The 13,559-nt window shown below is 32.9% G+C and overlaps 4 protein-coding genes and 1 pseudogene across 7 annotated transcripts; 2 read left to right on the top strand and 3 right to left on the bottom strand.

The window, feature by feature from the left end:
* Window positions 1-3,144: 3,144 nt before the first annotated feature.
* AT3G47165 lies at window positions 3,145-3,618 on the top strand (annotated as a pseudogene; the record flags this gene model as incomplete). The annotated part of the gene is made up of 1 exon: window positions 3,145-3,618.
* Window positions 3,619-4,737: 1,119 nt separating this feature from the next.
* On the top strand, window positions 4,738-7,220 carry AT3G47160 (RING/U-box superfamily protein). 3 transcript variants are annotated; one of them, NM_001203096.1, is made up of 6 exons: window positions 4,860-5,164; window positions 5,310-5,347; window positions 5,833-5,983; window positions 6,066-6,132; window positions 6,220-6,454; window positions 6,524-6,987. In NM_001203096.1, exons 1-6 carry the CDS (start codon window positions 5,099-5,101, stop codon window positions 6,738-6,740), a joined length of 774 nt encoding a protein of 257 aa, NP_001190025.1. In that variant the 5' UTR covers window positions 4,860-5,098; the 3' UTR covers window positions 6,741-6,987. The 3 variants fall into 3 exon arrangements, with proteins under 3 accessions (NP_190300.1, NP_001190025.1, NP_001327886.1); NM_114583.5 differs by lacking the exon at window positions 5,310-5,347 and having other exon boundaries at window positions 4,738-5,166; window positions 6,524-7,220; NM_001339304.1 differs by having other exon boundaries at window positions 4,860-5,166; window positions 5,310-5,983.
* On the bottom strand, window positions 7,213-8,387 carry AT3G47150 (F-box and associated interaction domains-containing protein; the record flags this gene model as incomplete). Its single annotated transcript, NM_114582.2, has 2 exons — window positions 7,213-7,740; window positions 7,833-8,387. The coding sequence occupies 2 exons, from the start codon at window positions 8,385-8,387 to the stop codon at window positions 7,213-7,215; spliced, it is 1,083 nt and encodes a 360-aa protein (NP_190299.2).
* A 789-nt stretch (window positions 8,388-9,176) lies between these two features.
* AT3G47140 (F-box associated ubiquitination effector family protein) lies at window positions 9,177-9,952 on the bottom strand (the record flags this gene model as incomplete). Its single annotated transcript, NM_114581.1, has 2 exons — window positions 9,177-9,811; window positions 9,913-9,952. 2 exons carry the CDS (start codon window positions 9,950-9,952, stop codon window positions 9,177-9,179), a joined length of 675 nt encoding a protein of 224 aa, NP_190298.1.
* A 1,939-nt stretch (window positions 9,953-11,891) lies between these two features.
* AT3G47130 (F-box associated ubiquitination effector family protein) lies at window positions 11,892-13,264 on the bottom strand (the record flags this gene model as incomplete). Its single annotated transcript, NM_114580.2, has 2 exons — window positions 11,892-13,029; window positions 13,085-13,264. 2 exons carry the CDS (start codon window positions 13,262-13,264, stop codon window positions 12,127-12,129), a joined length of 1,083 nt encoding a protein of 360 aa, NP_190297.1. The 3' UTR covers window positions 11,892-12,126.
* Between the last annotated feature and the right edge of the window lie 295 nt (window positions 13,265-13,559).

The raw sequence follows: 13,559 nt of genomic DNA, 5'->3' as shown, positions 1-13,559 counted from the left end.
TGATTGATAAATAACTTAATTTAAAGGTATAATCACTTATAGAAATTTTTATGAATGACTAGTTTAATGTATCTTAAGAAGACATCATAATTTTGATGGTCAAAGTTTTTTCAAGAACTTAAATTATCACCAAAAGTAAAAAATAAATATAACGATGAAATAATCTAGTATATCAAGTAGTATAAAATCTTATTAAAAGACTCTAGAAGAGCATATACATTGTTTTCTATGGGAATACAAAATTAAGATCATCGATGCGGTATAGTTCTCCAAATCTCAAAGTTAATATGATGAGATATAAAATACATTTGCTTCTAGAGTGGAATTCAATACGAGATGGATGAACTTGAAGTTTCATCATTTCGAGGAGGAGAAGTAATGAATAGATAATAAGTGACATATCGAGAAGATTATGTTCAATCTTTGACTACTAAAGATCTAAAAGTTGTATAAAGCAATTCTTATATGAATGTGTTATTAGATAAAATAAGTTATAATTAGTTATTACTAAAACTTCAAGACTTGAAGTCTCTTTGTGAATATAACTCACATTGTTAAGAGAATATCTCTGATGCGGAGATGGTAAAACAGACGCTTAAACTTTTACGCAAGTATTGTTGTCTTGTAAACACAATATTTTGAAAGAAATTTAAGAACTATTATGAACTTAAATCGAGTGTTTTTCAAAGGCTAAGAAAATATATGAGTTATTGATGATAAGTAATACTCATATTCTTAAGTGAATATAAGATCTTATATAGCTAGTCAAATTACATTTAATATCGTTTATATTAGAATATAAAATTTTAATTATTGTCTCGTTTATTGCTTTATTAACATATGATTGATTATTAAAATACATGGAAGTAATTTTGATTATAAGATCTCATTAAGAGAGTAACTGATAAGCAATGAAAAGTAAATCCGAAGTTAAAAAAAAAAAAACAAAAAAAACCTAGAAATTTCAAGAGTATATTTGGCTTAACCGGATTGGTCATCCTGGTTTATTGATGATGCGAAAGTATTGAGAATTATGTGGACATTAGGTGAAAAACCAGAAGATTCTCCCTAATGATTTATCAATTGTTACTTGCTCAGAAAGCAATATGATAATGTGATTTTTACCAGTCAAAATAATTTGGACTTTATCTATTCGTAAGTATATACAAGGAGATGATTATGGGTTAATCACCCACTATATGACATTTAGATACCTAATGGCTATAAAAGATGCATCGATTCAATGGACACATTGACTCGATTGTTGCATCGACTAGAAGGTCATATTTATCCTTGTTATAAACCCGCAATATAGAGTTTGCGAGGTTACTTTCTTGATTAAAATACAAGAGTATTTCAGTGTTTATTTATTGTAACCATTATTGGATATCCGTTGGGATAAGTGTTTAACATTTTGAAATTCATTTTCATACACAAAATAGTTTAGTAATATCGATATGCATCAAGTCAATGAATAATTAATAGTTTTCCCCATCATTATTGGTTTTGGGTCAGAAACCAAATAGTTTTCATCTAAAATCTTTGAATGTGAAAAGTGCTCCACCACGGCACGCTGAGATGAACCCTCAAAGGAGGATAAGGATACATGTTGGATATGAATGATAACTAAGCCATCCTAGAAGGATTTATATACCGCTCGTTTTGAAGACTATCATATTATATAGTCAGATATTCCAACATAAGGGGGAGAATGTATACAGCTGGTGAAAAAAAGATAAAAAGAAATGAATTATCAATGATCCTCGGAGTAAAGAATGTATATTAAGAGTCCAAAAGATAATTCAATTACAGAATTTAGCGTTGTAATTGCCAGAGGCATTTGCTGACCCAAATAAAGTGATGAAGTCACCTATACCAGTTGTAAATTAAATGCTCCAGAATATAATGAATGTCCTGTAAGGACCAATTTCAAACTGCTATTGAGTCTTAAGATCGCATGAAGCGTAATAGCCTTGGTTCCAAATATAAACATCCTCGTAAAAGTGAAGGAGCACAAAATTAAAAATGACCAAATTGAGGAAATAAATATTTTGATGATATCTTGAAGAGAGTGAATGATCTCTAAAAGAGACATAAACATGACAAATGAAACATTCAAGTACTTGACAATGAAGAGATCTAGCTAGCTATGTCATGTCAAAATATAATGGAATCAAAAGCAAATCAACGTCGTAATATAATTGCATGCTATGAGCAGTTGATATTATGGACAAAAAGGAGGATCATGAAAGAAAGTCTATTGAAAAGTGGACACAAAGTAATGATTAGCCAAAAATGGAAAAGAAGAAATAGACATATAATTATAATCTCTAGTAGAGATATTTGGACTAGTAGTCTATGCACATGATGTGTAAAACCAGTGGAAAATAAATGAGTCTTTATGTGAAAGAATAGTGAAATTAATGAGATTTTCACAAAGATAAGAAATGTATTATGAAGAAATATATTCTCTTGTGGTGGATGTAATATTTTTAAGTATCTAAAGTCTGACAATAAGAGATGGAACACTGGATATGACATTTATATGAAATTCTTGAAAGATATAATCTCTGAAGGATTAATTATATGAGAATTATGTTCTCTACAACTCTACTCGATCGAATAAAAAGAAATATGTAACATGACATATAATCATATAAATGTATATTTATGTTGAGTTTGTCAAAATATATTGATCAAACTAATATTTGTTTTGAAAATCATTAAAACTCGTACAGAGTTATATAAGTAATACGATGACAATAATCTATGATAAAATATCAGTAGATAATGATATTTATAAGTCTATATGAAAACCATATAATTTTGATCATTAAGATTATGGTTATTAATTTCAACGAGATATTGTATTTGATTGAAAATCATCTCCTGAAGAAGATGTTTCCGAGGGGGAGATTGAATGATATGCGTGGATGTACCCTTTTTCCTTATCATAGTTTTTATCCCACATGATTTTTCTATGACAAGATTTTTAACGAGACATTAAAGAACACGCAAATAATACACTTGATGAATATTAAGAAATTCTATCAATCATCCAAATGAATATTATACACTAATGATATTTAGAGAAATAAATAAGATGGTTAAGATGAATCATCTAAAAGATTCATGAGCAGAAGAATGGCGTTGTACTTTATTAGAAATTTGTTCAAGAGAAGATTTGGCAGACTTATTCTCAAATACTGTTTATTCTCTGCCACATCTTCTAATCATGCAGAGATTTTACTAATTCATGAAGCTAGCCGCGAGTGTGTATGGCTAAGATCCATAGTTCACCATATACAAGAAGACTGTGGTATGTATGCAGGGAAAAAAACTCCAACAATTATGTACGAAGACAATGCAGCATGCATCGCACAACTCAAAGACGGATACATCAAAGGCGATAGAACAAAGCACATCCTACCAAAATTCTTCTACACACACGATCTACAAAAGAGCGGCGATGTACGAGTTCTACAGATCCGTTCGAATGATAATCTGGCTGACTTATTCACCAAGGCGCTACCTACTGCTACTTTCAAGAAGTTAGTCTATCGTATCGGATTACGCCGTCTCAAAGATCTCGACGAATATACTCATAAGGGGGAGTAATTGTATGTTGCACTCTTTTTCCCTTAACCAAGGTTTTTCCCATTAGGTTTTCCTGGTAAGGTTTTTAATGAGGCAGCATTTCAAATACTTTACGAGTTATGGTACTATAATGGTCATCAAGGGGGAGTGTTATGAATAAAGATGGATGCCCATTATAAGACCCATCATCTAAGCCCATCATCTAGATGTTTGTAGGGTTTTACCTTTTCCTTATACTCCTATAGAACCATTTTCTCAATGGAAAACACACTCATTTCTTCTATCTCTTTCTCTGGTTATAACAGATACATATATATATATATATATGTAGAGATTTTGATACTGTTACAGCACTGTTGCGGTGCGATTTTGGGTGCGGTCTATGTCACCATTCACAGTCTTAGTATACCAAAATCCGCGAAAAAAAAAAAAAAAAAAGTATACCAAAATCTGCAAATTGTTAAATTGAAAAAACTTGGAGCAAAAAAATTGATATCAATTATTTCTCTATCTTTATTTTTTCACTTGTTCTCATAAGTTTTCCTTTTTTTAATTTGTTTGCGTAGAAAATAACTTATTATAAATTAGGGATTTACTGTTACTTTTCAAACTTAACAATAAATATATAATCTGATAAAAAAAATATATATAATATAAAAATATATAATATAATTGAAAAAATAGTGTTATGAAATCATACATTTCTCCAAACTTTTAACATTGTTTAAAGAAAATTCTTAGTAAACAAAAATATTATTTGCAAATTTATATTAAAATTATATTGTCAACAGTTAAGAAGTACAATATAGATATTAAATATGTATAATTAATAATCTAGTTGAATTATAAAATCTAATATCTTGATGAAATCAGTATTAAAAATAATATTTTCCTTTATTGTTTTCTTATATATCAATTTGTTTCATTTGTCATCTATCCAGAATCTGTTTTCTAGTAATGTATTCAATGATAATACCACAAAACAAAACAACAAGTGGGTGATTGACTTTTCATAATTAAAGAGATGACAAATGATTGTTAAGCCTAATCAAGCAGATATTTAATCCTTATCCTCCACGTGTCAAAACACTATTGCAATGCACAAATCAGACACCTACGCCATAAACAGAAGATAACTCCCGACAAGATTTTTATATCTCTCTCTCTAACATTAGCCGAACAAAGGGCAAAATGGTCAATCTTGTAACCCACTTCCGCGTCTTTTCTCGATAAAGCTTCTTCGAGAATCGTAACTGAAGTTTATCTCCATATGCAAAGTTACTAAAATACCATTGTCTCATACCCGAATTTACGAAAATACCATTCTTCTCTCTCATCTCTGATCATCGAATTTGGGTGAAGAAATATCTTTTCTATCTAATTGCTAAAAGGAAAAGCATCAAACTTTGTTTTCTTTGCTTCTTCTATCTTCTTCTTCTTTCTTCTTCTCGCTTTAATACTCTTTGATTCCTCTGTTCGTTTGATGAGAATTAGATTTTAAATGGCAAAAGTTTCGTTTAAGGATTCTCTGAAAGCTCTTGAAGCTGATATTCAACACGCTAACACTGTGTAAGCCTCTCAAATTTGATTCCTTTTTTCTTTGTTCATTTTGGAGTTTTCTCTGTTTTTGTTATCTAAAGTTACGATTTTTATTTCTTTCTGGGTGGAAAAAATCTATCTTTTTGGTTTAAGTGGGTTTTCTGAAATTGTAGGTCTTGTCCAACGAATTGGGTGATGAAGTCATTTTTAGGTAGTCTTGTCCTAGTTTGAGTGTTGACTCTTGAAGCTGAACAAAGTCTTTGGCTTGATGATCTCAGAGGAAACTGTGTTTGTCTGAAATGATCAAATATTTGAAAGCTAAAACCTTTATTTGATTTGATTTCTGATGGTAATCTAGTTGAGTTAGGAAGTTCTATGTCTAAAAGGTGAATGTTTTGGTGAGTTTCTTAATCAATTTAGACATATGAGGATGCTTGATTAAATCAAACTTTGATCTTTGAAGCTGAAAATGTGTTTCTGCAATGATCAAGAGGTGTACTTGTGATGCTATCTTTAAGTTCCTCACTTCCATGCATCTCAATGGTGCATTGATCAATTGCTTCTGTTGTTTATAATCTCTGTGATTCGTTCAATACATTGAATGATGAATTTTGTTATGTTTGTGTTTTTTCATCAAGTGATGTTGTTATGGTGCTTATGAACATTGTCACTTGTTTCTCCTCTGTGAATTAACAGAGCTTTAGATTATCCTCGGGAGAAGGATGGAGCGCGTGTTCAAATGAGGCTATCGTACACTCCAGCTGCTCAGTTTTTACTTTTTCTTGTACAATGGACTGATTGCCATCTTGCTGGTACACTCGGTCTGCTCAGAGTTCTGATTTACATGGTACGTTACAACTTCTCACTTCCTTATTCTTCTACTGCTTTTTCTTGTGTGTTTGTTTGATTAATCCGTTCAATGGAATCAGACCTATGCGGATGGGAAAACCACAATGTCGGTTTATGAGAGAAAAACAAGTATTAAAGATTTCTATGGTAATGTGCAGATTCAAGTGTTTTGGTAACAAGTTGATTGTTGTTATCCTTAATCCTTATCGGTTTTGCCCGTGTTGTGAAAAACAGCTGTGATATTTCCGTCGTTGTTACAACTAGAAAGAGGTATCACAGACCTGGATGATCGTAAACAGAAAGAAGTCTGCAAAATACGGTACAGAAATAAAGATGAGACTGAAAAGGTCAAGCTCTCGGAGATTGACATCGAGAGAGAAGAAGAATGCGGGATTTGTATGGAGATGAACAACATGGTGGTTCTCCCTAATTGTACGCATTCTTTATGCATCAAGTGTTACCGCGATTGGTAAGTCATTTCTGCATTATTTTTTCGTATAATATCGATGAATCAGTAATAACCGATGATTTCTTGCAGGCACGGGAGGTCAGAATCATGCCCTTTTTGCCGAGACAGTCTTAAGAGAGTAAACTCAGGGGACTTATGGATGTTAATGGAGAAATCCGATACGGTTAATATGTATACAATTGAGCGGGAGAATAAGAAGAGGTTGTTTGTGTATATAGAGAAGCTACCTCTAGTGGTTCCAGATCAAGTGTTTGCTTCTTCTCCTTATGATTGCCATGTCAAGTAAATAAGACGGAGAAGAGCTTTGGCAAAAGCCGAAACCGGGTCTGGTAAACTTTTATCTGAATGTATATGTATATAATGTTTTAGAGTAGTAGTAAGTAATATAGTGTAACTATTTCTTGGGGAAGTCCATTTCTACTTGCTTTTCTTTTTATCTGCATTTGGCTTTTGGTTCCCAAAAACTCTTATTTCTGTTGTACATTCATGTCTGAATTTAATAACCTCTTCTTCAAGAAATGGCTTTCACTCACAAATCTACAATCTGTTATTGTTTCAGCTAAAAGTTCTCTTAAAGTATACAAAATCTTTGCTCAAACCATGAATTTAAGCTGAAAAGGACTTCCCCCACTAATCGACCATGCATGATGCCATCTTGGAACTTCCTTAAATATACTCAAAACCATGATTTTAAGCTGGAAATGCTTGAATCTTGGTGCTTCCCAAAATAAATATAAAGAAAAACCCTAAAATTCAATTCAAGTTTCTAAGGACACCAAGCTCTCATAATGATATGATACACTGAATTGCAACGCTTGCTTAAACGTGGCCATATGTAGTAGTCCTTCATACGTGACACTTCTCATGCTATTTGTCTTCAAATTGTAATAGAAGAGACAAAACGGATCAGATATTTTTTCTGTAACTAGACAGATCTCGCCGGTATAAAAGGTATTCATGACCTTGAAGTCAAGGCCAGAAGCAGATTGGGGCAAATAAAAAGTGTTCATAGACCATTCCTCTTTCTCAGCATCTTCAACAACCCACATTCGAAATCTACCATGTTGAGGTTTCTCAACCACACCAATTTTACCGTTGTAGTTGATCAGAGTTTTATCCCCAATAAAACAATTGCAATTAGCAGTCCAAAAATTATCAGAAGTGTCCATTGGTAGAAGTTTGCTTGGTACATTGGAGTTTTTGTACGTTTCAGACCTAACATCAAAACTCACAATTATAGATATATTTGGAGAACCCTTGTCCTTCCTCGAGGCCCGTAGTATAGGCTTCCATTCATATTAAGCCCCATTGTATTAGCAAGATGAGGACATGCAACACATGGAGCCTCTTTCCAAGCTTCTTCTTCTTCTCCCAATACCACAACTTTGTACTCCAATCTCCAAGGTAAATTATCAATGGCGAGCACTTTGTATTGATCTTCAATACGATCGTACCCAAGAAAGTACATGATGCATGGAAAAATGTCTGGATAATTTTTGAATTTGATTTGGGGAAACATATGCAGCTCCCTCGTGCTGGGGTTACAAATCCCAACCTTTAATCTACTTTCAAAGCAAGTCAATCCCCAAACCGCATTATAAACCTTTCGTCCATTTATTTCGACTTTACTCAGATCTTTATAGGGTACACAACATGAAGAAGTGGAAGAGGAAGATACGTTTGGGTTAGGCGACGAAACTAGCAGAAGCTTTTCTCCGTAAAAGTCCTGAAAAGCAATGAGAAGACGAGGAGGAGCTGAAGAAGAAGTGATATTAAAGTGACGGTTTCGAAAATCGTGGCTGGTGATAATAGAACACCAAAGCTTGGAGACACATCGAAATCTCAATAAAGACTTGACAGGTAATCTTAAGAGTATATTAATCTGGAGGTCGAGAGGAATGTAAATCTGTGTCGTATTCGGACCAAATTTCATTGTCTTCTTTTTAAGATTGATTTGTTTCTCTACAAAACCCTATAAATAATCAAAGGAAAACCCTAGCAAACCCTTCCCTCATTGGAATTTGGAAGTGTTCTTGTAGTAGAAATATTTTCCATATATTGTATTTCTCTTTACTTCTCTGACTTGTGTATTAAAGTCAGAACAAATATATAATTTTTTGGTTTATATATGTTTTCAAATATTTATATCAAACATGCTTAAGAGAAGATTCAAACGAAAGTGAGGAATTAGACCGAACTGAATTTAAGTACACAAGCATCCCACCACCATAAGTCAACAAGATGGAAAGTTGTCAATACAACTGGTAGTCTAAGTGAATGGAGAAAGTCTCTAAAGTGAGAAACTATGAGAAACTCATTTATCACTTGAAATCCATAAAAACAAATGTATATCAACTATTGGTTAAATTTTATTTTATAATTAAAAATTTAATTATAAAACTAATATTTATTAAAATACTTTTTTTTTTTGAGAAACTCAGAAAGTATCCGACTGATGGAGATGCCCTAATGTTCTCATATATAATAAACCAAGTTCAATGAAATTATTATCTTTGATTTATTCGAAGGGATACAATGCTTTCTACCCATTAGAAAACCCGGTCAGTGAGCTACTAGATGGCTACACTCACCGTAGAAGAACTAATAAGTGGTAAAAGCGGTATCACACCCTGATTACCAGAAAAAACCATATATATAAAGAAAAGCCAAAATTAACTTTCGGTTTCTAAGAACATGAAGCTCTCATGATGATCAGAAACAGTCACAGGTCATTACGGAGTCGCTTAAGCTCGGGTATAGGCAGTCCTTCAATTGTGACACTTCTCATGCTTTTCCTCTCCAAATTGTAATAGAAAAGACAAAAGTGATCGTCAACAATACTTGTCAACAATACTTTTGGAACCAGACAAATCTCGCCAGTATAAAAGGTATTCATGACCTTGAAGTCAAGGCCAACAACAGATTCATGCAAATGAAACGTGTTCATGGACCATTCCTCTTTCTCAACATCTTCTACAACCCACATTCGAAAAGCACCCTCACGAGGATGCTCAACCACACTAACTTTTCCTTTGTAGTTGATCAGAGTTTTATCTGTAGGAATCAACGTCTTAACTACCCACATATTCTCATAATCCACTGGTAGAAGTTTGCTTGGTACATTGATGATGTTGAACGTTTCAAGCCTAACATCAAAACTCACAATTATAGAATTACTATCCGGGGAATGAGTGTCCTTCCAGGCAGCTCCGTAGTAGAGGGTACCGTTCATACACATCCCCTGGGTATAGCCAATATGAGGAAAGGCGATACACGAAGTCTCTCTCCAAGCTTCTTCTCCTCCCAATACAATAACCTTGTGCTCTAATCTCCAAGGAAGAGTATCAACGGCATGTACTGGGGGCGTGGAAAAACTTTTGGACTTTTTTTGAATTTGAATTCGGGAAAAATATGCAGTTGTCTCGTGCTGGGATTACAGATCGCAACATTTGAAAAACCTCCAACGCAGATCAAACCCCGATCCGTATTATACACCATTTTACCTTTAATTTTGAGTAGGCTCAAATCTCAGTACGGTACACAACATGAAGAGGAAGAGGAAAATATGTTTCGGTTAGGCGACAAGACTAACAGAAGATTTCCTCCGTAAAAGTCCTCAAAAGCAATGAGGAGACGAAGAGGAGCTGAGGAAGAAGTAATATTAAAGTGCTGTTTTCCGAAATCTTGGCTGGTGATGATAGTTGACCAAAGCTTGGAGACGCATCAAAATCTCAATAAAGATTTCACAGGTAATCTTAAGAGTATATTAATCTGGAGATAAAGAGGAATGTAAATCGGTTTCATCGGCTAGATTGCTGTCAAAATCGGACAGAAGCCTTGTTTCTCTACAAAACCCTAAAACTATTTTTTTTTTCCTCCGGAAGAAACAATATGAATAAGGAAAAAGGGGAAATAAATGGCAATGGAAATATAAAAGTCTTAAGAAAAATATCACAAGAATTGATTTTATAGTGTTAACAAAAAGAATTGATTTTATAGATTTTATTTAAGAATAATTTAAAACAAAATCATCATCAATATTTAACAGATTTTGTTTTTTTTTTATAAATGGAATCAAAATAATAGAACTTTTACAATATATACTTTTCTTCATGAAATTTAAATTAAATTATGATGTTGATTTGGTGAAATTCATCTTTAAGAAATTGTCTTTAGAGTAAATTTGGAAAATAACTTCTTTATGAGTTTTCATTTGAAAAATACCCTATCCTTTTTTCTTTTTTTAAATTTAAAATTTTAATATATAAATAATTAAATAGCCTCACTAAAATTTAGCAATAGTTAAAAATATTTTGAACTTAAAATAAAAAGAAATCCATAAATTAAAAGTTGATGCAACTAAAATTTTTAAAGATAATTCTTATCTTAAATATTTTTAAATAAAATTCGTCCAAACAAATAAATAAATAAACTTTATTAAGTGATAGACTAAACAATATTTTAGATATCATTTTGTAAAATTTTAATATAAAAATAATAAACTGTTTTTATCTCAAAAATATTTGAAAAATAAACAAGCTAATGACTTTATCTTATTTTATTTTTTCTAAATTTTTTTTTTTTTTAATTTATTAAGAAAACAGTTTTTGTTTTAAATCTGGACAAAACTGTTATTTTATATATTAAAAGTTGTAATATTTGTTAAAAAATAAAGAAAGTGTATTTTTCAAATAATAACTCAAAAACAAGGTAGTTATCAATATATATTAAGTTATATTCAATCATTATATTTTCAAACATAATTTTTTCATTACTTTTACGGTTATTTATCAAGTACTAATTTAAAATATAAAACTATGAATTTTTTAGTGGTATAGATTTACCAAAATGATAGGTCTAGAACATTAGATCATCATGGATTGTTGAATTTTAAAAAATCAACCCAACAAACAAAAAGTGAATGCAAACAAACAATTTTTTTGTGTGTGTCTTGGATAAATATTCAAACAAACATGACAGAAGATCATTCCAGAACAGACCATTCAATTCTCCTCCAAATCTAGAGCTAAAAGGCTTGGAACTGCACTCACGGATTCGAGTTTACTGTTGACTATAACATTTATAGATTTGGTCTAACTTTGTTCAGTTCTATAATTTATATGATCATCAACTACAATCTCAAGATTCGGAAACAAATGAAAACTTAACAAGGATACAATTAGAAAAAGAACCATGACAGAAGGTAGTTGCAGCACTTGATGTAAAAACAGTTTTTTATTTTTATGGTTTTGAATTAATTTTACATTCAATTAAAAAAAAAAAAAAGACAGAAGGTAGATGTACTAAGACTTAAGAACACTTTTAAGAGAACTATGACAGATAATTACTAATCATCTTTCACAGATTCATTATCCTTTCATCGTCATCTTCTTTAACATTTGTGTCAAGAACTGAAGAAGAAACCATTGTGTCAACAAAAAAAAACCATTGAGGCTGTTGCAGCATCAAAGGTATCCGTACGTGACGTCGAAGTCAAGGAAAAAAGCAGATTTAGGCAAATGAAAAGTGTTGATGGACCATCCCTCTTTCTCAGCATCTTCCACAACCCACCTTCGAAAACCTTATGAGGATTCTCAACCCCACCAAATTTTTCTCCCTAGTTGATCGAAGTTTTATTCGTACACATCTACATATTAGTATTGTGCATATTCTCATAAGACCATAATAGACGAAAAAGGATCTGACAATTCTTTCGGAACCTGACAAATCTCGCCGGTATAAAAGGTATCCATGATGTTGAAGTCAAGGCCAGCAGCAGATTGGGGCAAATAAAAAGTGTTCATAGACCATTCCTCTTTCTCAGCATCTTCCACAACCCACATTCGAAAACTACCTTGACGAGCATTCTCAACCACACCGATTTTTCCTTTGTAGTTGATCAGAGTTTTATCTGTAAGATTCCTCCACCTCTCAGCAAGCCACATATTTTCATAACCCATTGGTAGAACTTTGCTTGGTACATTGATGATTTTGAACGTTTCAAGCCTAACATCGAAACTCACAATTACAGAATTGTTATTCCAGGGATCGATATCCGTCCTAGACGCCCCGTAGTACAGGGTACCGTTCATATAGAGCCCCGAGGTATGAGAAACATGAGGACATGCAACACATGGAGCCTCTCTCCAAGCTTCTTCTCTTCCCAATAACAGAATCTTGTGCTCCATTCTCAAATGAAAACGATCAATTGCGAGCACTTTGTATTGATCTTCAATAGAATCGTACCCAACAAAATAATTGGGGCATGTAAAAAGTTTTGGATCTTCTTTGTACTTGAGTTGGGGAAAAAACTGAAGCTGCCTTGTGCTAGGGTTACAAATCCCCATACTTAGTCTACTTATGCAGATCAAGCCCCGAACCGCATTATACACTAGTTTCCCATTAATTTTAAAGACGTTCAGATCTTTATAAGGTACACAACATGAAGAAGAGGAAGAGGAAGAGGAAGATACGTATGGGTTAGGCGACGAGACTAACATAAGCTTTTTACCGTGAAAGTCCTGAAAAGCAATGAGAAGACGTGGAGGAGCTGAGGAAGATGTAATGTTCAAGTGCTGTTTTTTGAAATATTGGCTGGTGGTGATAGAGGACCAAAGCTTGGAGGCGCACCGGAATCTCAATAAAGACTTCACAGGCAATCTTAAAAGTGTATAGATCTGAAGATCGAGAGGAATGTAAATCGGTGCCGGATAGAGGATCGAGTTTCTTCGCTTTAACCTTTTTCGCTTCCCTTTTCTTAGCCAAAAATTTCTTTTGGTGGATGCACAATAGCCGTAAACACAACTTCATTGTCTTCTTCAAACGTTTCAAAGGCTATTCTAGCGAAACCTAACTTAACCTAATTGGAGTTTTAGAATTTTTCTTTATATATCAAAATTGAACATATTCGCTAGGCCTGGCCATAATAACCGGAACCAAATACCCGAACCGAAAAACCCGAAAAATAATCGAACTGAACCCGAACTCAATTTTAGAATTACCTGAATGGATCCTACACTTCACTACCCGAAAAAACCCGAACCGAACCCGGACCTAATCTAATACCCGTAGATACCCGAATACAAATATAAACCTAAAAATATTA

The sequence above is a fragment of the Arabidopsis thaliana genome, chromosome 3 (genome assembly GCF_000001735.4).
Source record: "Arabidopsis thaliana chromosome 3, partial sequence".
In the NCBI taxonomy this organism is placed as follows: Eukaryota; Viridiplantae; Streptophyta; class Magnoliopsida; order Brassicales; family Brassicaceae; genus Arabidopsis; species Arabidopsis thaliana.
This window is presented reverse-complemented; position numbering and strand designations above follow the sequence as displayed.